Genomic DNA, 23,931 nt, shown 5'->3' on the forward strand with positions numbered 1-23,931 from the left:
CTCTCACACACCTTTAAACTTGGTCTACAGTCAAAAATACGCTTTCTCCGTGACCTGATATGTATTCACTAGGTATAAGCAATGTTTCCACAAAACAGTTTTTCTTTAACTTCATGATTTTTTTAAAATGATGTCCTATTTTATATTTTTGTTTTTTTAAAAGTCTGGTCAAGAGCCCCTCAAGTCATAGGTAGAAGGATTGATAAGAAAGGGGCACCAGGGAAGTATGGGGTAGGGGTGACAGAAATGTCCCAAATCTTGCTTGGGGTGGTGTATAGTCATTTACACATATGGCAGACATTTGTCACAACTCACCAGACTGTGTACCTAAAAAGAGTAAACTTCACTAAATGGATATATGTCTCAATAAAGTTAAGTAAAAAACAGTAAGAGCCACAAAAGTCATTTCACAATGCATGGTTTACTCATGACCCACAGTTTGAAGAGCACTGGAAGGAAGGAAGGGATGAATGAATGAGGGAAGGGAAGGAGAGAGGGAGGCTGAGGGAGTTCCCACTATGTATGTCTGTATGTATGTATTATGTAGGTAAGTAATCTCTACACCCACTGCGGGACTTGAACTCAAGACCTGGAGACCAAGAGTCACGTCCTCTAGGAACTGAACCAACCAGGTCCCCCCCCGCAATTCCCCAATATTTAAAGTCGGAAGATTTCACAGATGTGCACCTCCGGCTCCTCTTGGGACATGGGGGGATCTGGGCCCGGAGGGAACCAAGTAAGTCCGAGAACCTGGAGACAAGCCCACTTTCCGTGGCTCATAGGTTGGGCTAGAGGTGTGACATAGAGGGAATGGAAAGTGCATAGGTGCCTGAGCTCCTGAGTCCTGAGGAGAGGGAAGGAGATAGGGTCACCACCGCAGAGCGAGGAAAGACCAGCAAGGAGTAACTGAGAAAGGGAAGTGAAAGCCAGGAGGCAGGGTGCTAGCACAGCCCGCAGGGGCAGCCTGCCCGGGCATGTCCCATCTGGTGCTAGGGGTTTCCTTCTTGCCCTGAGTCCCCTGCCAGCCAGATTTGTGGCAAGTGTGGCCAGGTGTGCCTGCTGCAGAGTGTCCCCGGCAGTGGGCCAGTTACCAGGAACCTGTGACAGGTGTGCTTTGGGACTGTTCTGGGGGGTCCGTTTTTGTTTGTGTCTGACTTGATCTGTATCCCTGAGGTCAGTTACTGACAGCTGTAATGGGCCAGTTGTGAACTGGTGTGGGTGCGTTTGTGTGTGTCCCTGTAGGAGCGTCACCTAGATCAAGCTCTGTGTTCAGGTGTCCCTGTGACAGGTGTGTGCGTGTGTGTGCGCGCGCGTGTCCACCTGCACCTATCAGGAAGCGTGTGTTTCCTAAGAAGCGCTCAGCCTCAGCCGGTGACTGCGTGTGTGTGCTGGGGTGCCCGTTCCGTGGCAATGTTGGTGAACACAGTTTGTGGGTCCCCTGTGCTTATCGGTGTGGGCGTTTGTGCAACACAGCCCCTTCCTTGCGTCCGTCCGCGTGTCCCGGGGACCCTGTCAGCTAGCCGGTCTCTTTGGTTGTGTCTGGGTGCAAGACTGTGCGCCCCAGTCAGCGTGGGAGCTGGCATATCCGCTGCCCGGTCCAGGGGGTGCATTTGTGCGAGTGTGGCCGTGCGCCTGAGAGTGGCTCGTCGCCGTGGCCCTGTCAGCACGTGACTTTGTGTACCCTGGAGCGCCAGCCGGTCAGTCGGCGTACGAGTCTCTAGGCGCGTGTGTCTGCGGGTCCCAGTCAGTGTGTCAGTGTGTCAGCGCGTGTGTCCGGCTGTCCCGCCGGCCAAGCGGCCCCGGTCGGCACGCCTCGGTCCTCCTCGCCGCGGGCCAGGCCCCGCCCCGCTCCCGGCTGCAGGGAAACCCCCGCGCGGAGGTAGGGGGGCGCGGCGCGCGCCTGCAAGTCCCGACTTGTCCGCCGCGGGCGGGTGGGCGGGCGGGGCCGTGGCGTCACGAGGGGGCGGGGCGTGGGACCCGCCGGGCGGGGGCGGGGCGGGGCGGGGCGGGGCGGCCGCCGAGCGGGCAGGGGATCCGCCGGGCGGCCTGAGACGCGGCGCGAGCCACATGCGAGCGGGCGCCTGGCGGCGGCGGCGGCGGCAACGGCGACAGCAGCAGACTCGGCAGCGGGGGCCACGACGCGGACGCGCCTACAGCCCGAGCGGGAGCAGCAGCAGCCACAGCCACAGCAGCCACCACTGCAGTTAGAGCAGCAGTAGCAGCCGCCGCCGCAGCAGCAGCCGCCGCAGCGAGCGGCGCTAGGCGGGCGCGCCCTCTCGAAGGAAGCCGCCCGCCCCCCATCACCGCCCCCTCCGGCGTGTTCATGCCCCCGGGGTGAGTGTGCGCACCCCGAGTCCCCGCGGGCCGCGACTGGCCAGGCCGGGTGGGCTCCCTGGAGGAGGTGGCAGGAGTGCGCTGGGAGAGCAGTGGGAGCGCGCTGCATCCCCACCCCGTGCCTCCCTCTCTCCCCACCCTCCATCCCACGAACGACCCTGGGTTGGGGTCGCTGGGCCGGAGGCATTAAGGGTCCGGGAGCGCAGGTGCCTCAGCGGTCCGGCGGGTTTGTTTACAAACAATGGGGCGCGGGCTCGGCAGCGCCCCCTGGCGGCCAGTGCGGGCCCGGGGAAGTGAGTCGACCCCGACTGCCCCGGCCCCCGCAGGCCGGGAGGGGCGCGCGCGGGGGGGGCGGGCGGCTGGTAGAGGCGGCCACACCCCAGGCGCGCGCCCGCTGGGGGCGGCGACGTGGGGGGGGCGGCTTGCGGGCCGTGAAGTCTGCGGCTCCTGCGGGCGGGGGCTGCGCCCCAGCAACAGCCGGTTATTGGCCCCTCGCTCGCCTGGCGGGCGGGGCGGGCGCACGTGGCGGCGGCGGGGTGGGGGGGTGTGCTGTGACAGCAGAGCGGGGCGTCTGGGCCCGCCGTGGGAGCGCGCGTGTGCGGGGTTGTGGATCTGCAGGTGTCTCGCCTGGGTGTGTGCATGTGTCTGGCTCCGAGTTAGTACTGGGGTCCGCAGGGGGTGGAGGTGTCAGTCCGGGGGAATGTTGGGGCTGTGGCTGGTCGGGGTGTGTGCTTGAGTCTCCCCATGAGTGTTTGTGTGATGGTCTGTGTATGCCGTGCCCGAGGGCTGGGTGCTGTTTATGCGTGGTGTACCTGCGTGTGTGTGTATGTGTGTGTGTGTTGTGTGCTCTGTGAGAGTTGTCAGTGGGTGCTGTTTGGGGTTGATTCCCTGGGTCTGTGTTGCCTGCGTGAGCTATAGTATGTGGCTGGGGTGTTTGTGTGTTGCTTGAGTGAGCTGGGTATGAGGGTTTGTGTGCGCGTGTCTTGCCCGATGTGCTGTTTGTGTGTGCTTGTGTGTCTTGACTGTGGGTACTGTCTGTGTCGATCTCTAGGGCATGTCTCAGCTAAGCATTTGGGATGGTATGCCTGCTGAGCGCAGTGGCTGTTTTCTGTCCAGGTGCGTGAGCACACGCGCGCGCGTGTGTGTGTGTGTTTGTGTGTGTGTGTTGGGGGGGGTGTCTCGGTCTGTGTTTGGCTTGTGTGTCTGGCATCCGAGTCTGGGAATTGAGGACTCGGTGGGGTCTGTGTGGTGCTGTCAGTGGGTGTTACTGGCAGTCTGGGGCTGTGTCTGAGCCTGTGTGTGTGTTGTGTGTGTCGTGTGTGTGTGTGTGTGTGTGTATTGGGTCTGAGGGGCTTGTCTCTGTGATCGGCTGGCTCATGTGTGTCATGTGGGCTGCGTGTGTGGAGTGTTTATGTCGGTCACGTGAGACCAGTGTTTTCTGTGGGTGCCTGAGGTGTGCGCGCTGCCACGGCTGTGTGGGATTAGAGTTGGCTGGGGTGTGTGCGTGTGTGCATGTGTGTCCGAGGCTGACAGTTGGAGATGGTGTTTTGAGGTTGGTGGTGGAGGGTTAGCTGAGGTCGGCTCTTCGGCGTGTGTGCTGATGCTTCTGGGTCTGATGACAGGAGTGTGTGTGTGCCTCATTTCCGTGCATCCCGGGATCTGAGAGTTGGCGATGGGGGGGGGCATGTTTCAGGTGTGTTGGTCTCTGTGTATGTCCACAGATGTCCGTGGGGTGTTGGTATTTGTGTAAGCCCTGAGGTGTGCAGGTCTGACCTCGTGGGTGTGTGTATGTGTGTGTGGGGAGGGGCATGTGTCTGAGAAGGGGGACAGTGCCTGTGTGGTGTGTCTCTGTGTTTGCGATGGCTGCATTGTGCGTGTGTGTCCACGCGCATATCCACAGTGGGTCAGTGGGTTCTGACAGTTTGAGTATGCGTGTGCACAGGGATGGAGGGGCTGGGATGTGGCAGCCCGTCTGCATTCTGATGGTCTGTGTGTATGTGTATGTCCACGTTTTGGTCAGGGTGTGTGTGTGTGTGCATATGTGTGTCCTGTACTGAGTAGCAATGTCAGAGATTAGAACCATTTCTGTGCCAGTGAGAGATGAGGTGGGAGGTCAGGCTGGCCAGTCCCAAAGAAGCCCTTACCTGTGTGGCATGTACCCTTCACCACCTCTCCCACCCCTGCCGGAAGTAGTATTTGCCATTGAGGTCCTGCATGAGTCCCTGTGCATGGCCATCGCCGTGTTCCGGAAGTCAGCCCCACCAGCCCATGCTCTGGGTGACTCCCAGGCTGGGTGAGTTTGTGTTCTGAGGCTGTCTCCCCTCCTGCACACACACACACACACACACACACACACACACACACACACTCCTGACAGACTCCTCCATCTGAGTCCTGTGTGAGCCCTTGGACTTGCTGTGAGAGCTGTCCTGTGCCTCCTTGACCGTCCGTGGGCTCCCATCACCACGTGCATGGGAGACGGTCCCCACCTGGGGGGCCCTGCAACAGACCCTCGGTGGCCATCTGTTCTGTGGGGCCATCGCAGCTGCCTATAGTGCCCCATCTGGGCCCTGTGTGTTGGGAGGCCTTCCCTGGACCCCTGCCCCCCAAAGGTGCTGGTGGCTGTGTGCAGGAGTGAGTGGGGGTGTCCTGTGTGCCCCCTGCACTGCCTGCCTGACCGCACCCCTCTCCCCCTGTCCTGCAGGCCCCAGGGAGCGCCATGGCCCGAGCACGCCAGGAGGGCAGCTCCCCGGAGCCCGTAGAGGGCCTGTCCCGCGACGGTCCGCGCCCCTTTCCCCTCAGCCGCCTGGTGCCCTCGGCCGTGTCCTGTGGCCTCTGCGAGCCCGGCCTGCCCGCCGCCCCCGCCGCCCCCGCCCTGCTGCCCGCCGCCTACCTCTGCGCCCCTACAGCCCCTCCCGCCGTCACCGCCGCCCTGGGGGGCCCCCGCTGGCCTGGGGGTCCCCGCAGCCGGCCCCGAGGCCCGCGCCCCGACGGTGAGTGCCGCCCCACACGGGCGCCCCGGGATGCGGGGAGCCAGGAAAGAGACATTGAGGAACTGGAGAAGTGGGAGCGAGCAGGGGGGAGGAGGTGGCGAGCCGGCCGGGCCACAGGGAGGGTGTGGCCAGTGTGGTCTTTGTGTTGCAAGAAGCAGGAAGACTGAGTGGGAGGCTGGGGGTGGGGGGAGGCGGGGTGGGAAGTCCCTCCTGGAATCTGACTGCAGTCCCCGAGTTGCAGCCCACGGCCTTTTCCGGGCCGGGGCAGCAGCTGTTTCCCAGCCCCCACCTCCCCGAGTCTGGGTCTCCTTAACCTCCCCGAGGACTATAGTTGGAGGGAGTGTGGGCAGAGCGAGAGGACTGTCACTTCGGGACTTGGAGGGTGGCCTTTTGCCTTTATCTGCATCTCTGGCCAGGGCCGCCCTCTCCGCAGTCCGGGAGGAGGAAGGAGAGGGGGAGGGGCCATTGTGTAGGGAAAGTGGGGGTGGGAGAGGCCAGAGTGGGAAAGTGAGTCTTGGGGAGGGAAGGGTTAAAGGTCCCCTGCCGGATGGGCTGTTAACCCTGTGGTGCCCTGCCAGCCCCATCCCAGCCTACCCTCGGTGGCATGGAAGATCGTCCCGCTTTCCCTTTCCACCCCAACCCCTCACCCTGAACCTGGAGCCCGGGGAGATCAGGGGAGAGAAAACTTCCCCGGCTGGGCTCCCCAGCAGCAGAGGCAAGAGGGGACCCGATTTCAAGACCACAGGCACAGCTGTGGAAACTGAGGCCCCCGTTTTAGGCCTGAGGATCCCCCCTCGCCAGGACCTGGTGTGGCTCTGGAGGGAGGCAGATATGCGGGGCGGCCCAGAAGGGGTGGGGCAGGAAGGCATATCCCGAATCCCAGCCCCCCCAGGCCCGGGCTCGCTCGGAGGCAGCCAGTCTGGCCTTCTGGTCTCCGTGCCCCTGCCACATCCGGGGGTGTGGCTTCGCTGTGGTTGGACACCAGAGGGCAGGAGACCTGAGGCTTGTGACTGCGTGTAGTCAGTCGCCGTATCCCTATGTGACCTTGGGCCACTTCTTAGGGTGGGCCTCAGTTTCCCCATCTGTTAAGTGGAACAGGCAAAATTTGGTCCCGTTTTGGAATAGTTGGGTCGGATAAGAGGGAGATTTCCAGACTAACACGGGCAGTGGGGGAGGGGGGTAAGCTGGCTAGCCAGGTAACCCCGAGAGAGGCCTCCCCAGGACATCCTCTTGCTTTCTGGCGCCTGGGGAGCGGAAGCTGAGAAACCTGGCTTTTGGAAGGGAAAAACAGAATCGCTAGAAATGAGGCGGGGAGCAGAAAGGAAATTGGGAGGCTGGAAAAGGGAGAAGCGGGCCCTGGCTAATTGGTCCCGGGGCCGCCTCAGGCCCGACAGGGGTGGTGGGTGCTGACCACGCCCCCCCTTCCCGGCTTTTCCCAGGTCCTCAGCCCTCACTCTCGCCGGCGGAGCCGCACCTGGAATCGCCGGTGCCCAGTGCCCCGGGGGCCCTGGCGGGCGGCCCCACCCAGGCAGCCCCGGGAGTCCGGGGGGAGGAGGAGCAGTGGGCCCGGGAGATCGGGGCCCAGCTGCGGAGGATGGCTGACGACCTCAACGCGCTGTACGAGCGGCGGGTGAGTGCTGGGGGCGGGGTAGACGGCAGGTGGGACTTCCCGCCCCGGAGGGGGCTGCGGGCGGGCCCCGCCAGATGTGCGGCAGCTGCTGCCCGGCGCGGCGGGGTCGCGCTGGGGACAGGCAGGTGGGAGGGGCGGTGGGCCCGCGGACCTGCCGAAGTGCCCGCGCCGCGGCGGCTGGCACAGGCCGAGCCAGGGCCGGGACCGCCCCGAGCGCCGCGGCGCGCCCGCGGCCTGCGGCCGCGGGGACTGAGGGCGGCGCTCGGCAGAGCGGCTCATATATCCCGGGCTATTTATAGCCGGTGAGTCAGCAGCGGCGGCGCGGCCGCGCCCGCCCCTCCCACCCGCCGGCGCGCGCGGCCTGCAGCGCGCCACACAGCTTCCCGGGCGGCCCGGGAGGGGCGGGCCGTGAGCCCCGCCCCCGCTGGAGGCCCCGCCCCCAAGCCCGCGGCTCGGCCTCTGATTAAGACAAAATCTTGGGAGCTTATGGCGTAGAATAGAGAATAACAAATATCAGGGCGCCGAGCACCCAGTTCTGTCCAATCTGAACATTACACCCGCGCTGCTTGCTTACTGAAAGAAAAACAAAACCCGGATGTTGTCAAGCCCCTCGCTCCCCCCCCACCCTCTTCTCCTTTCCAAAGGAAACCTCTCAAGTTGGCGTGTCCCATGACTCCGCAGGTGTTGATCCCTCTACAGGCTAGTGATCAGGCCACAAACAATGCTTAGGTTGGCGGGATGTTTTTGGGCTACATATACGAGATATGGTGTGTTTCTCTCCAAACTTTTCCCCTCCTGTATTAGGCTTTGAGACTGATCCGTGTGGGCAAAGTGTTTTCGCTGTTTCTGTAGCGTTCTGTTGGATCAACATACAGTATCCTTGTTCATTTTCTCATTGATGGGTATTTAGGATTTAAAAAAAAAAGAATGCTTCAAATTTCATCAGCTTGTTTTTTGTTCGTTCGTTTTGGTTTTGGTTTCTTCCTGAGGATACACATTTTCGGTGCACTTGTGTGTACCCCACAGTACAGACATGGCTGCTTGGGTTTACCTGGTGATTGCTAGATTGCTCCCAGAGATGACTGTGCTGGGCAGCACCCCAAAGCAGTGAAACATTGGCAGGCTTTCCCGCTGATGCCATTCTGACATGCCCCCTTTGCTACCTCCCAGCTTCGAGAGTTGGTGGGGAGTAAGGAGAGAGCGGGGATTGGTACAGGGCATCCCACAGCCTGGAACCCACTAGGGTCATAAGGATGGTTTATCTGACTTTGTTCTCATCGGTCGGAGGAGCTTCCCATTCTTTCACGGGATGAGACCAGGGGGGCTCTGCCTGTTAGCGGTGGGCCTGGCCCTGCACTCAGTATAGGGAATGGGAGAGAGCTGCAGCTTACCTTTCCTTTGTACTCGGGGTGGGGGGGGGGAGTCTTTTCTTCCATGTGGCTTCCTTCGTTCTCACTTGCCTAGCAATGTGGAACTGAGAGGGTCCTAGAGGCCACCGCAAACTTTCATCCTGTTGCTGGAAAGAGGGCACGGGTTAGCTTTGCCTGCACAGATTTCCGTGCAGCCTCAGCACAGAAGGTGAACTGTTGTTCCCAGGACTTGTCCTTCCACAGATCGGTCTGGAATCACTGAGACTATAGGCTCCCTGCTCCCTTCTCTGTCACTTCCCAGCCTTTGAGGGGAGGGCAGGACAGTCTGCTATCCAGCCGCCCCCCAATCCTGCCACCCCCCAGCCCTGGCTGATTTTGGTCCGGAGACTAGGGGAGCACTTGCTGGGCTCAGGCACTGTGCTGAGGACAATGGGTCTGCGACCTTGCCATCCATCCTATTCTGTTCTAGATGAGGACGCTGTCCTCCCTTGAGGTTACTGACTTGGACCCTGGTGGGGGGAGGAGCGGGGATATGGACGCAGTCAGCAATGGTAGTGCCCACCGCTGAGGGCTGGTAGCTCACCCTTAGGAACCTGCCTCCCTCTTCCTGGCCCCTGGGCCTAATCACCCACATGCCCCTGTCCCCCTGTCGGAAGCCCACTCTAACTTCCTCTTTTCCCTCTCCCTAGAGACAAGAGGAGCAGCAGCGACACCGCCCCTCCCCCTGGAGGGTCCTGTACAATCTCATCATGGGACTCCTGCCCTTACCCAGGGGCCGTGGAGCCCCAGAGATGGAGCCCAATTAGGTGCCTGCACCCGTCCGGTGGACGTCAGGGACTTGGGGGGCAGGACCCTCCTACCTCCTGATGCCCTGGCCAGCGCGGGGGACTTTTTCTGCACCATGTAGCATACTGGACTACCAGCCCTGCCCGTCCCAGGGGCGGGCCAGGGCCGCCACTCCAGCCCCAGTCCCGGCCTAGCCTGGGGACACTGATGGAGATGTGGACTCCTGGGTCCCTGGCTGGGAAGCCAGGGGAGAGAGGGCTGACGGACTCAGCGTCTGAAGGCAGCGGTGACGGAGAGGATGGGGACGGAGCCACCGTCTCTGCCGCCCACCACCATCTCAGGAAAGGCTGCTGGTGCTGGCTGCCCGTTCCAGCTGCAGGGGTGACACTGGGGGCGGGGGGAACCTCCCTCCCAGTGCTCCTTCACTTTGGGCCTCGCCTCAGGCCCCTGGTGCTTCCCCCCCTCCTCCTGGGGAGGGGGCCTGTGAAGAGCAAATGAGCCAAACATGACCACTAGCCTCCTGGAGCCAGAGAATGGGGTGGGTCTGATGGCTGCCCCAGCCCAGCGCCCAGCCATCTTCCCTGAGCCAGCCGGCGGGTGGTGGGTATGCCTGCCTCACCTTCATCTGGGGGTGGCCAGGAGGGGCCCAGACTGTGAATCCTGTGCTCTGCCCGTGACCACCCCCCGCCCCCATCAATCCCATTGCATAGGTTTAGAGAGAGCACGTGTGACCACTGGCATTCATTTGGGGGGTGGGATATTTTGGCGGAAACCGCCCCAGCCTTAGTCCCCAGGGCGAAGCGCTGGGGGGAAGATGGGGAGTCAGGGAGGGAGGGAAATCGCAGAAGAGGGAGGAGTCTGGGAGCGGGGAGGGATGGCCCAGCCTGTAAAATACTGTATATGCGCTGCTGTAGATACCGGAATGAATTTTCTGTACATGTTTGGTTAATTTTTTTTGTACATGATTTTTGTATGTTTCCTTTTCAATAAAATCAGATTGGAACAGTGGATACTCTTTCTGCTTTCTTTCCCCACGGCGTGGTCTGGTCCAAGCCTCCGTGACCCCTCTCTGGGACAAGGTGGAGGTGGGAGAGGCAGTCCACCCACAGAGCCCATCAGGCTCTCCAGCTGTATCCAACGGGAGGCTGAGGAGCACGGGCACCACTGTATACACCCGGCCTCCATGCATCCCTATACAACTCCCCAAAAAGCAAAGCCCTAGAAGAGCGGAGCTTCGTTTTGTCTTAAGAGTTCAAGTCATCTCCGCAACCCATGTGGGTTTCGAACTCGCAAGCCTGAGGCCAAGAGTCCCACGCCCCACTAGTGGAGTCAGCCAGGGCCTCTGAAGGCAGGGGGTAGGTTTCTCTGGTGCTTTATCCTCACTTTATCCCCACTGGATAAAGAACATCCTGGAAGCTCCATGTTTGGGGAATGAATGAATGACCTAGAACTTCTAAAGAAGCACCAGCAGGAATCCCAGGGCATCTGTTAGCCATCAGGCTGCCCTTGTCCCCACCCTCCCGGACGGAGAGCACCTTAAGCTATGACCCTTCTAAAGGATTGGGGTAAACGGGCACTATCACTTTGGAAAGGAATCTGGCAAAAGCTTGCCAAGCAGGGGAGGGGCATTATCTGTGCCAGCAACTGGCTTCCTGGGTGCCCTCCCTTAGAAATGCATGGGCACGAGTGTCCAAAGGTTGGCAACTCCAGAAAACAACTCTACGTCTCCAGCAGCAGTTGAAAGGGTCTCAAGTCTGCTCTAGGCATGCAACAGAATAATGGACAGGGGGTAGCCGGAATGAACTAGAACTCTACCCATAAATAACAAGTAACAGTGAGAAAAAAAAAAAAAAAAAGCAGGTGACAAAATGGTGGCGGGTACCTAGGTGTTGTTATATTAATCTCTGTATTTTCCGTCGGGACTTAAACGCTGTGCACAGAGGCCAAGGGTAGGGGTATTCACACCCAGCCCTCTGTCTGGCTGCTCCTCGGCAGAGAATGCTTCCCACGCGGGCAACCGAAGGCTTCTCCTTTCCAGGAACAGTTCGTGGAATCACTGATATGGTGGAATTAGGTCTATAGATTTTTTAATTTGTTTTCCCTTTTTGTTCCAGTTTCCGCTCTCCTGCCTTCTCTTGGATTATTTGAATACTTTTTTCCAGTTATTTTTGAGATTTCGCTCTCGGCAGTTCGGTCTCTAGTACTGCTCTAGGGACGATGCCCGCAGGTGCACTCTTTCTCAGTCTGTCCGGAGTCCGTACGGTGTCATTTCACTTCCAGCAGAATCCACCACCGCTCAGGCCACACGTCCTTGCCACTCCTCCCTCTGTTCTATGCTGTCGTTGTCACATGGCTTACATCTCCACTCACAAACCCCTCATGGCAATGGCATAACTTTTTTTTTTTTAAAGATTTTGTCAGAGAGAGCGAGCGAGCACAAGCAGGCAGAGTGGCAGGCAGAGGCAGAGAGAGAAGCAGGCTCCCCGCTGAACAAGGAGCCAGATGTGGGACTAGATCCCATGACTCTGGGATCATGACCCGAGCGGAAAGCGGCGGCTTAATCAGCTGAGCCACCCAGGCATCCATAACTTTTTTTTTTTAAGATTTTATTTATTTATTTATTTATTTTTTTAGATTTTATTTATTTATTTGAGACAGAGATCACAAGTAGGCAGAGAGGCAGGCAGAGAGAGAGGGAGGAAGTAGGCTCCCTGCTGAGCAGAGAGCCCGATGCAGGGCTTGATCCCAGGACCCTGAGATCATGACCTGAGCCGAAGGCAGATGCTTAACTGACTGAGCCACCCAGGCTACCCATAACTTTTGCTTTAAAACCATATACATTTTAAAGAAATGAAGCAGCTAGATAGTCTTTAGCAATCTTTCCTGAGTTCCAAGCAATCAGCCTGAGTTCCAAGTTTCTCCTGGGATAATGTCCCGAACACCTGAAGAACTCCCATTAGCGTTTTGTGTAGTGCCTTTCTGCCAGTGACAAGTTCTCTTAGTCTTCTTTTATCTGAAAATACTTGTTTTTCAAGTACTGAAAAATAGTTTTTCATTGGTTACAAAATTCTGGGGTCGTTTTCTTGAATCATGGTTGCCCTGCTTGTAATGTGTTGTTTCTGTCAACTGCTTTCAAGACTTTATTTGAAAAATCTTTGTCTCTTTTTGAGACTGGAGAATTCCCATTAATATATTTCCCGCTCATGGAGTCTCTCATTCCCATTCTATTAGGTCTACCAGTGGATCTTTAGAATCACAGATACTGTATTGTCGGTGTTAGAACATCCATTTTGTTAACATTTTTCTATTTCTCTGCTGATATTTCCTATTTTTCAACATTACACTTTTACCTCAATGAGCACAGTTGTAATAACTGCTTTAGAGTCCTTGCCTGCTAACTCCAGCACTTATTTTTTTTTTTTAAAGATTTTATTTATTTATTTGACAGAGAGAGATCACAAGTAGGCAGAGAGGCAGGCACAGAGAGAGGAGGAAGCAGGCTCCCTGCCAAGCAGAGAGCCCGATGCGGGACTCGATCCCAGGACCCTGAGATCATGACCTGAGCCACTCAGTGGGCTTAACCCACTGAGCCACCCAGGCGCCCTCCAGCACTTATTTTTTTGTTGTTGTTAACATAGGCTCCACACCCAACATGGGGCTTGAACTCATGACCCCGAGATCAGGAGTCGCATGCTCTACCCACTGAGCCAGCAAGGTGCCCGCCTAACACTTGGGTTCTCTTGGTCATCTTGTCTCTTCCCTGGAGAATGAGTCACGTTTCCCTAATTCTATGTGTATTAGGTAATTCTGCCTTTTGTCCAGATATGTTAATATTGTAGATGTTCTGGATTCTGTTATATTCCTCCAAAGAAATGTGAAAGGTCTTGATGTAGGGATACTTGTATTTGCTAGACTCAACTTACCGTAGAGGGTGATGGTGTAAATCTGGATCACTTCAGCCATGCTCGGAGTCGGCCCCACAGATCCACAGTCTGGTGATCAGCAAGAGACTTGGGCTGAATTTATATGGGTCACTTGGGGGAAGGGAACCTCCCTGGCGCTCTCCTTGCCAGTTGCTGTGGTTCCTCTAGGCTCTGTCCTCTGGCTCTTCAGGCCAGGAAGACAGCTGGTTTTCTACCTGAGTCTTGGCTGCCCAGCTGTGCCGGGACTGCAGCCTGCCCTCGGGGTGCACACACCAGAAATGAACACACACCAGAAAACTCACCCTGTGGTGAGCTCTTCTTGCAACTTTCAACTCACCCTCTCCCCAAAATCCACCTGCTTTCGAGCACTCTCCAGAGCCTTCCAGTAGTTTTGGGGTTTTGGGGAGGGGTTGTTTTTGGCATTTTGTCTAGAATATATAGTTTATTTGCAGAGGGGTGGGGTCGGTTGTCTGTTAGAAATTTACTCTACCACACCAGAAACAGAGCTTCTGTATTTTGACAGACCTAAACCTATTATTATTATTTTTTAGGCTCCCCCCGAGCAGAGAGCCCAATGTGGGACTTGATCCCAGGACCCTGAAATCATGACCTGAGCCGAAGGCAGAGGCTTAACCCATTGAGCCACCCAGGTGTCCCTAAACCTATTATTTTTTAGGTTTGAAAGTGGAGAACCCTACTCCGCTACACAGGATAGATGGAAAGAGCCACAGACCCAGGGACAGTCCAAGTCAGTGACGGCCATATTTTATTTGCAAAGTCCACAGGACTCTGATAAAAGAAGAGAAGGATTAGTTTTTCCAGGAGGAAAGGAAACACGTAAAGTCATCTCTGCTGGCCTCCTCTCTTGGAACCAAGATGCTGAGTGGCTCTCTGGCTTAGCAAAGCAGATGCTCAGAGCACCTGGCAAATGAGGTCCAGAGCCGAACCTCTGCCACTGGCAAACCGTGCTCCCCCGCCCCAGCAAACTAATCCCAACTTGACTGGCACTCCTCAGCCGCCTCCAGTAATTCCACTCTGCAATGGTTGCTTCTGGAAGGGAGAGATTTACTTTTCATTGTTCATGTTGCATCTTCCTTCCTTAAAAACTACGTCTGCATGTCTTTGTAAACCTTTCAATTCTGCACTACGCACACCTATTATCTATCCAAACAACAAAGGATATGTAAAAAAACGCTACCACGCCAGTCTTTTGGAAGGAAGCAACATCAAGTGCATTTATACACTCTGTACATAACCGTTGCCTCAGGCTTTGGAGAGTCTTTCCCAAGGGTGTGCAAAGGGAAACAGCTCAATGTCACTGAACAGCAGACTGATCAAACAGCTTACGGGTTCATCTGTGGTTTTGGAATTCAATGTCCAATGCACTGACAAGGATCTCCAAGACACAGTGAGAAAAGGCAATTTGCAGAGAAAGCTATGCATAATAGCAGCTAACACGGAGCAACTTCTCCTCAAAGAATGTATTCATTCGACCCCCACATTAACAGAGCAGTGTACTGCGATTACCCCGTTTCACACACGGGGCAATGGAGGCACAAAAAGGTCACTTGCCCAAGGTCGCATAGCAAGTCGTATGGTCTGGGCTTAAACCTGACAGTCTGGAAAGATTCGCTGTCAAATGCTGCCAAGAGTGAGCTCTGGGAGGTATGTATGAAAGTGGATACAGCTAACATATCCAAAAAGCATCTCACTTTTCTCCCCAAAATCCCGAGTTTAGCTAGGAAGTCGGCTGCTCCCGCTACGTGGCCGACATTGAGCTGCCAGGCCCTATGAGGCAGCTGGGAGGGATCTTTTCACCCCTGTATGTGTGTATTACTTGAACGTTTTACTATGAGCTTAAAACAAAATATACCTGTCCTTCTGCGCCACCCCGTCCTGCCTGCTAGGTTTTCAGGGGCGACTAGATCTCAGAACCTTGGGAAGGTAAAGCGCGAGTCTCTGACAAGTACAGGTGCCACTAAGTAAATGTCCACTGAGTGTCTTGTGGAGAAGCCTCCCCGTCAGCCCACATTCTGCCCCTTCCTTGTTGGGGCAGGCTGTTCCCTCTTCTGCAGTATGAGCATGACAACAGCATCGACCCCCATGGGGCTGCTGTGAGGGTTCAAACAATTTAGCTGAAGTGCAAGCATTCTGAAAGGGGCCAGGCAGGCGTGCGAGCAAAAGTGTTAGCTATTATTAAACTCTTTTGACGTGCCAACTCCAACCCAAGCCTCCATTCTTCCATCTACAAAGGGCAACCAGGACACACATCAACAGACACACGCATTTGTATTTACCAAAACATACGCAAGAAACTGACAAGCGTCTACACTGCAAAGGGAAACCACAGAACGTGAGGCTCTGATGGGACTGAGAGCTTTTTAACATTGTAATGTTAACCTTTGCATGTTTTTTCTTTTTGAGTAGCACCTATTCCACTAGAATGTTTTGAGGCTTAGACTTAACAGGGTCTGGCTACTAGATATCACCCTCAGACAACAGAAGTGGGGTACGGAGTGGAGAAACCTGGCAGCCCCAAAGACAGCCCCCTTCCTCTTATTTGGAAACTCGAGCATCCCGAAAATATTCGTTACCTTCACAGATTAGATCCTCCTTCCCAAGTAGCTACGAATCTCCTGGAGGTATGAGAAGCCACAGGACGATCACTGTGCTCTTCCTGGAGACTCGGCGAAATCTATTTTTACGATAGTACGAATGTTGAACATGGGAGAATATGAGATTTGAAGAAATGAGAATAAAGACCGTTCTCGCCTGGGGCTGGCAGCTTCCAGCGCCCACCCCAGATTCCCAAGGGGTCTTTTCGATGACTCGATTTCTGCCATGAAAGGTACAGGGGTGGAAAAGTTTGAGAAGCTTCCAGGAAGATCCTGTGATGACAATTTTGTTTTTATCCATCCAGACCCACCTGCTCCCCCTTGTGACCAAGGCCCCACACTGCAAAGTAAAAGGGTATCATCGGCTCCATCTGTCAAAGACAGGGTGAGAGTCATGAATTGCTAAAAACACTGCCCTTGGTGCCCCTGAGTTGACACTGCTGGGGTCAGGAAAGGGGCCCCTCCAGAAACACAGTCCTAGCCTCACCCAGGGAGGAGGAGAGGGGACTGAGGGAGGGTCAAGGAATTAAGTGCCTCCTCTCTGTGGAGACCTATTTTTTTTTTCTTTTCTTTTCTTCTGCAGCAGGACTGAGATAGGAAAGGAGTTTGTTCGAACTGGCCAGACTCACAGCTCACACAATTTTACAAGAAAGAGAAACCCCAGGACGATGGTGCGAGCTAGAGCACGCGCGGGCTGTCAACTCAAAGACAAACCTGCCATCCCGAACCAGTGAAGGCTTTGGCCCCTGCCAGCCGTGGGACTTGCGGCACATGACGGAAGTGTCACTTAGGTCTCCTACGGAGCCCCTGCCCACTTGGACCGCACACAGGGCCTGCTGCACAGGGGATCCCCACGGAAGGCAGGATCAGTATCGCATCTTTTACTTCTTCCCCATTAATTTAACTCTTGTCTCCGAGAATAGCCACTATTGAACTGAATTAGACACAAGACAGTTGGAACAAGAAGCTTCTACGCAATCTAGAATTTGAGCCACCTGACTCTTGCTGCATTACCCAGAAAAACAGTGGCAGGAATGGGGACAGAGGGGAGGAGTCTCTGCATCAACTGAAGCATCCAGTGATTTTTCTTTAGGTTAGAAAAGGCGACTGATAGGATCACTCCCTCATCACCGGAAGGCGCTTGATATGTGGAAAAATAAATAAACAAATCCTAAAGCAAATAACTTTATTTCTATCATTCCTTCTTAAAGAACCAAGGAAACGTAGAAAATATAAAAAAACAAAACAAAACAAAACACAAAGCTGCAATTCGGGGGGTAAAGGAAGGACTGACACAGCCCTCGAAAGCAACGGGCTCCAGGACGATCTGAGTTGCATCAGGGATTGGGGATGGACAGGGCTCTGGTAAGACAGGCTCCTATGTCCTAGCTGTGGCCCCGATACCTCAGAATCCTCAGGAGGTGACACCCTGGAATCTGCCTTTTTAAAACAAGTCTTCCCGCTAATACTCACTTTGCAAGGTCTCGCCCTACTGCCCAAGGGAACTCTGGTAACATTTCCTCTCTTCCAAAATCCAGGCTAAAACCCAACTAATCCTGAACTAAAACTCAAGAACAGCACACCAGAGGCCACCTGTTGTTTTTCAGGATCTCAAACTCTGGAGGAAACACATTCCACTTGCCCTGTCTTTCCCTCTCTGGGGCACCTGTCTGCATGTGGAACTGCGGCTCCACTAGAGTTTCACCCGGCCCAGCCTCGTTCCCCACCTGGAGTCATGCTCTTCTCCGCACGACATCAGGCAGGGAATGAGTCCATGGAGGTGGCGAAGACGATCCCAAGCAACAAGGTGTGCCTGTCCCTGGCAGGCGTCTCCTGCGGAAGCTCAAAAGGCTGGTGATGCCGTGGTGGCCCCAGGACAGGGGGATACGTCAGAGGGGGCGTACAGGTGATGCCAGCACGAAGCCCTCGACGGTGTGGGATGGAGACACTGGTTCCTAAGCCCCTTGCTGAGCAGCTGCTGGTGCATGGAAATCGCACATCTGGACAAGCTCATTGCTTGTGGGAAATGGTTTGTACTAGTCCAGTGGCCTCACTTTCCCCCCGCTTGGAGCAGCCTTCATCGGGGGGAGGGGACAGGGCACACGTGCGGTCAGGCTGCAGGTCAGTATCTCCAGGGTAGCCAAGTCTTGGGTTCACTTGGGGCCGAGGCACTCGACAATCCCACTGCCCTTCATGCCATCAAAAAAGAAGAAGTTGTTGTGAGGAGGGTCCCTCTGAGACAGGGCCTGGGAAGAAAAACAAGACAAGGGTTCAGCTCAGATGCTTTAAAAAAAAAAAGAAAAAGAAAAAGCCCTCAAAAACCAGATCTTCTAGAACTTGGCAGCAGTCTTCAACAGAGGCTGGTTCTTCTCCCCAGGGGGTCACTGGCTATGTCTAAGCCACGACCATGTCTAAGCCACAACCATGACTGCCACATCTCTCTGCACTGTCCCCAATCACTCGTGTCTTTGGACAGATCGTTTAGCCTCTCTGAACCTCATTTTCCCCGTGTGAAATGAAAACAGCACACATGCTGTCCTCGCCATTGAGAGATGCTGCTCCTGAGCCATGTGAAACGGCACCCCACCCGGAGCAGCGCCAGGAGCGGCAGGAGTAACTGTGCAGGGCTGTCCGACTGAGGACGGTGGCACCCCATCAGCTGCGGGACACACTGGAAGAGCCAGACGTGGATCTTCTAGAAGGAGACATGCTGCCTGCCTTCGTCTGCAAGACAGGCCAGGGCTGGCTGGGATCCAGAAAACCTTAGAGGTGCCATTTAGCCTGGAAATGGTGATTAACTTCTGGGGTTAAGAAAAGCACAGGGCATTTTAAAGGTGCAGCTAGACCTCCTGAAATCACGTGCTGAATCATGTGTGTACTGGAGAAAGGACTCACGGGTGTCAGTGAGTTTTCTAAGAGGTTCTTAACTCAAAAACGGCTGCCATTTAAAGATGAGGACATCGCCCAAGCACGCTGCTGGGCAGGATTCAAAGGCCTGTCATTCACGGGGCAGGACCGCTTCTACAAGGTTAGGAATGCACTCCAAACAGCCTGAACTTTGCTTTGAATCGAGCACCAATCTCAACCTGTTTCTTCCTCTGTAAAATGGGAGCAATTACACCTCCTTCAAGTGTTATTCATCCATCCGTCCATGGAAAACTTCTAGAGCATCTACTCTGTGCCCAGTATCCTAGTAGGTACTGAGTTTTCTAAGACATGGTTAAGACAGAGGCCCGCTTCTCTGGGCTCACATGCAAAAAGGCAAATCAAGAGCACGTGCCTGCTACAGTTTTTGGTGAACATGAGATGCAATCGAGCTTGTGATGAGTCTGGGACACGACGAATTCTCCAAAAGTGCAAGCTCCCAGGACCACCAGGAGCCAGGGGTCCCTTACCACAATCTGAGGACCCCAAGCACGCAGCCAGGTGAAGGGCCCAAGAGCCCGCATTTGGAACTCCTAGACCCTAGGACTCAAGTTATAGGACATGACACAGTGGAAGCCAATAGGGCCACTGCCACCACCATCAGCACTATACGGCAGACTGGGAGGCCGAGCGGGGACAGTGGGAGACAAAAGGAGGACTGACACCTAAGGAAGCATGACAGGAAGGGGATATGGATGGAGTATGTGGTGTTTGGAATGATGGAAGGAAGAAAACCAAGAGGATTCGGAGGGAAGGGAATTACGTTTGCCCTCTGTCCCCTAGTTTACTTGTTACGGATGGTCAGATGGTCCTCAGGAGAGGGGGAGGGTCCTGCAGCCTTCAGACTGTGGGACCCTGGTGCCAGCTGGCTGAAGGCTGAATCGTGTTCAGTAAGAGGTGGGGGTGGTGGGGACAAGACACCAGGCCATGGGGTGAACATGGGGCAAAAGGTAAAGTGCTTCCCAAGCAAGATGGGGGTAGAGGGAGATTCCAAACACACCCAGCAACCAAGAATGCAGAGTCCTCTGGCTGTCTGGGATAAACAGAAACAAGATGCGGGTAACAGCTGTCCCCAGCAGGCAGGAAGGAGGGGGCCACATTAGAGGTTAGGACTGGGACGCAGGAAAGCCACCGCAAACAATGGGGTCAAGGCCAGCCGCCCTGACCCTTAATCTCCATCCCACATGAAAATCGCAGGGAGCAGCTTCTTGGCGAGATGTACAATGTGAGGCTGAAGGCCAAAGATAGTGCCCAGGCCCAGAGACCAGACTGCCTGGGCCCAGATCCTGGCTCCACCACTAGTCTGCACCTTGGCTCTCCCTTTACGTAGCAGGTGCTCACAGAAGTCCTACCTCAGAGGGCTCTTGTGAGGAAAAGACAAGTGTATCCTTGTGAAGAATACAGGGTAGGCATTTCAGTAAGCACTGTTACTGTTTTTGTCACTGCAGGCTACAAAAATGAGTATGTTCCCTTATGACTCTCCCATCATGGCGCTTCCTCCTCCTGAGTCTGTCCGTAGGCAGCCTCAGAATCCTTCTCCACAGTCTCCTGAGCAGCCACAGCAGACTTCTCAGACTGGGCACAGGATTTTCACAGCAGTCTGAACTAAGCAGAAGGCATGCAAGGAAACAGGTGTGGTCATCGCATCCCTCTCTTCTTCTCCCTCTGAATCTCCCTGGGGCTCTAGTCCCTATTCCCTATGACATAGAAAGCCAGATTTAGGGACAGAATTTGGTCCAGAGAAAAAGATCAGGAAATACAGAGAGAAAGAGAAAGAGAGAAAGAGAAAAGAGCCTTAAGGAAGGCAGGACTATCAAATTCAGTCAAATGTCTCTAGAGCAAATTTACTGACTTCAAGACAGAGTAGCGAGAGTTGGATCTCCAAATGGTCCCCATGAACTCAAACACATCATGTAAATGAGCATGGAAAATCACTCAACTAGGCAGGACTCTGCTCCATGAAAGAAAAGGACAAACCATCATTGCAAATCTAGCGAAGCAGTCAAGAACCTACGAAAGGCAGACTGAGAGTCTTTGGGCAAATATCAAAGCCCCAAAGAAAGTATCTGGGGACATGCTATCATTCCAACGACCAAAATGTTCCAGAAGAGACTCAAAAGGCTGGCCGTGCTCGTTATTGGTTACGTAAGCCCAAGTGTAATACTTCGCTTCTGAGAGGGATGATGACACCAAACCTAATGTGGTCAGAGGTCACCCTCTCTGGAGCCTTGTGGGGCTGCTGGGATAGTACACATGCCCCATTGGTATTGGGTGCCCCTTCTGAACTCACGCCCCGGCTGTGCGCATCAACGGGAGGGAGCCCTGATGCCGCGGTTGAGGACAGAGAAAGGCCACATCAAGAAGGAGTTAAGAGCACACGTTTTGGCACCTATCTCCAGGCCTCAGTGTCCCCCCTCCCCTTTAAATGGTGATCGTGACAGTATCCATTTCACAGAGCTGTGAGAAGCAGAACACACAGCACATCCCATAAGCACCACGGAGCTCACGACTATAGTCCAGGGAGAGTCTGCAGGCAGGACCTGAAGGACACCGTGCCCAGCTCTGGGCTCGGCACAGAGGAGACGCGCAGAGATCACTGCCGTATGCTCATCTGCAAGGGCTGGACAGAACAGGACAACGTGCAGAGGCGAAGAAGGGAAAAAGGCAGAGCACGAAATGAGAATGACTGGGGTCAGAGAAACCAGGCAGCCCTCCGAGGCGGCCGTGGGTTCTCCCAGTTGGCGCACGGACAAGGTCATGGTGAAGCAATGATCTTCGGCTCCAAAGGGTCTCTTTACCTTCACAATTTCCTGGGCCAAGATTCCTCCAACCACTGCACACACTGGGGCCATCTCGGAGAAGCAGTACCTAGAAGAGAAGACAAATGAACTGGAGCCCCGAGGAACAGGAAGGCTGGGAGGACATGTGACAAAGGTCGGCAGTGGGCTTGCCTGAATGGAAACACCTCCTACCAGGAGGAGTCAGTTCAGACACCAATCCTAATGCTGGCACCAAGGCGTGAAATCGAAATCGGCTCCAGGAGGTAGCTGGGAAAGACCTCTGGACCTTGCGAGGCGGGCAAGAATTGTTTCAGTTTTTTTTGTTTAAGTTCCAATTTTTTTGTTTAAGTTAAAGGAAACACTATATCCGTGCTTCCTAAAAATAAGGTCGAACAAATATCAGATGTTTCAGTGCCCCGGTCACATTCTCGCAATTCTCTTCTTACCCACAATGGGCAGCGGGCTTCTATCTGCTATTCCCAGACAACTGTCAGGGAGAAGGCCTGTGTTAACATGCAGGAGGCATGGGAAAGCTGGGGCCTGTAATGAAGCATGGGGGCACAAAGCCTCTGCTACTCACAGAGATACCAACCCTTGTGGGCTGGGATGGGGCATCCAGAGGACAAATCTTAGCTAATACCGTCACCTGCCCCTCCAAATTACTGCTCCTGGGTAGGACAACCCACTTCCACTCCCTCCCCAGAGGAAGTGAACTCTGCCAGTTCCCAGCACTGAACACAGAAGGTAATTTTTATTTTTTATTTTTATTTATTTTTTTTTAGAAGGTAATTTTTAAATGAGCAAAGTGGAACACTACTCAAAGATAATCAAATGTGGAAATATAAGTTAAAGGGAAAGCTTCCCTAAGACACTGGAAGACACCTCCAATATTCCCAATGTGGTAAATTAAAAAAATGTGCATTTTAAAAAAATGCACATATCTAAACATATATAATTTAAAATCCAAGTAATAATAATCATTATTCACTCTGCTCTGTACCCTACTGATTGACATTTAAGCTGCTCAACATTGCAAACATACATCTTTGGCATAGGCGTCCAATAATTCCTTTAAAAAAAAAAAAGATTTCATTTATTTATTTGATACAGAGAGAGAGAGTGTGAGCAAATGAGCATAAGCATGTGGAGCTGCAGGCAGAGGGAGACGGAGAAGCAGGCTCCCCACTGAGCAGGGAGCCTGATGTGGGGTTTGGTCCCAGCACCTGGAATCACGACCTGAGCCAAAGGCAGACACTTAGCTGCCTGAGCCACCCAGGCGCCCGGTGTCCAGTTAATGCTTTATGACAAATTCCTAAATAGAGAATTTTGGGGTCCTGACACACTGTGCCAAAATCCCCTCCAGAAAAGCTTTACCATTTCAACTCCCACCAACCGTGTGTGAAGCTGCCTATCTCCTCACACCCTGGCGGGACCAGCATTGCCATCTTTGCAACCACGGAGGTTAACTTTTCCTCTGGATTATCAAGTTCCTTTAGAGAACATAAAACTAATAGACAACTATACCAAGGGCGCCTGGGTGGCTGAGTCATTAGGCCTCTCTGCCTTTGGTTCAGGGTCCTGGGATCGACCACATCAGGCTCCCTGCTCAGTGGGAAGCCTGCTTCTCCTTCTCCCACTCCCCCTGCTTGTGTTCCCTCTCTCGCTGTGTCTCTGTCAAATAAACAAACAAAATCCAAAAAAAAGAGAGAGAACGAACTATACCAAAGAAAAACTGGTCACTAATAATCCCACTACTTAAAGATAATCAAATGTGGAAATATTCTTCCTTTAAAAAATATTCCTATATTCTGTGCAATCAGACTTACAATTTAATATTCTGCTTTTTTTCTCTCAAAAAGTGTATCATCTCAACAAAATGACAGAGAACCTAACCAGGAACATACAGAAAGGATTATACACCATAACTAAGTGGGATTTACAACCAGGAATGCAAAGTTGGTATACTATCGGAAAAATCAATGTAGTATTGCCATATTACACAAATAAAGGGACAATAAAAACATGATAATCTCAAGTGACAGAGGAGAAGAAAAAGCATTTGACAAAATCCAGCACCTCTTCATGATAAAAACACTCAACAAGGATGTCTGCTTTCACCACTTCATTCCAACATTGTACTAGGGGTTCCAGCCAAAGCAGTCAAGGAAAAAATAAACAAGACTGCCAGACTGGAAAGGAAGAAAATACATATTCACAGATAACACGATGTGGCATATAGAAAATACTAAGGAATCCACAAAAAAATTATTCTAACTATTAAATTTATTTGGCAAGGCTACAAGGGACAAGATCAATATACAAAAATTTAATTGTATTTCTATACATTAGAAATGAACATTCAGAAAATGAAATTAACACCTCCATTTACAATACCACCCAAAAGAATAAAATATTTAGGAATAATTTAACAATAGCTCTGTAAAATTAATATCCTGTAGACTAAAAAACACTGTTGAAAAAAACAAAAGATATAAATAAATGGAAAGATATCCCATGTTCATGGATCAGTACACTTAACACTGTTAAGGTGGCAATACTCCCCAAATTTAATCTA

The 23,931-nt window shown here is 53.8% G+C and overlaps 2 protein-coding genes across 5 annotated transcripts in view; one reads left to right on the top strand and one right to left on the bottom strand.

Annotated features, from left to right (window-relative positions):
- Positions 1-1,062: 1,062 nt before the first annotated feature.
- On the top strand, positions 1,063-10,121 carry BBC3 (BCL2 binding component 3). Of its 3 annotated transcripts, none has more exons than XM_044257028.1 (4): positions 1,063-1,107; positions 5,039-5,327; positions 6,767-6,957; positions 9,017-10,121. In XM_044257028.1, exons 2-4 carry the CDS (start codon positions 5,054-5,056, stop codon positions 9,131-9,133), a joined length of 582 nt encoding a protein of 193 aa, XP_044112963.1. In that variant the 5' UTR covers positions 1,063-1,107; positions 5,039-5,053; the 3' UTR covers positions 9,134-10,121. The 3 variants fall into 3 exon arrangements, with proteins under 3 accessions (XP_044112963.1, XP_044112964.1, XP_044112962.1); XM_044257029.1 differs by lacking the exon at positions 1,063-1,107 and adding an exon at positions 1,857-1,879; XM_044257027.1 differs by lacking the exon at positions 1,063-1,107 and adding an exon at positions 2,095-2,334.
- Positions 10,122-16,823: 6,702 nt separating this feature from the next.
- Positions 16,824-23,931, bottom strand: part of SAE1 (SUMO1 activating enzyme subunit 1) — a 100,218-nt gene continuing 93,110 nt past the window's right edge. For both annotated transcript variants that reach the window (XM_044257038.1, XM_044257037.1), the window contains exons 8-9: positions 21,375-21,444; positions 16,824-17,897 (exon numbers count right to left, since the gene is read on the bottom strand). In XM_044257038.1, the coding sequence (XP_044112973.1) occupies positions 17,805-17,897; positions 21,375-21,444 (163 nt within the window). In that variant the 3' untranslated portion in view covers positions 16,824-17,804. The remainder of the gene's footprint in view (positions 17,898-21,374; positions 21,445-23,931) is intronic.

The sequence above is a fragment of the Neovison vison genome, chromosome 7 (genome assembly GCF_020171115.1).
Source record: "Neovison vison isolate M4711 chromosome 7, ASM_NN_V1, whole genome shotgun sequence".
NCBI lineage: Eukaryota > Metazoa > Chordata > Mammalia > Carnivora > Mustelidae > Neogale > Neogale vison.

Excerpts from the sequence above, each read along its gene's own strand:
- BBC3 (XM_044257028.1), top strand. The coding sequence starts at position 5,054 with ATGGCCCGAGCACGCCAGGAGGGCAGCTCCCCGGAGCCCGTAGAGGGC. Across the intron at positions 5,328-6,766 it reads CCGAGGCCCGCGCCCCGACG|GTCCTCAGCCCTCACTCTCG; the intron begins GTGAGTGCCGCC and ends GGCTTTTCCCAG. Across the intron at positions 6,958-9,016 it reads ACGCGCTGTACGAGCGGCGG|AGACAAGAGGAGCAGCAGCG; the intron begins GTGAGTGCTGGG and ends CCCTCTCCCTAG.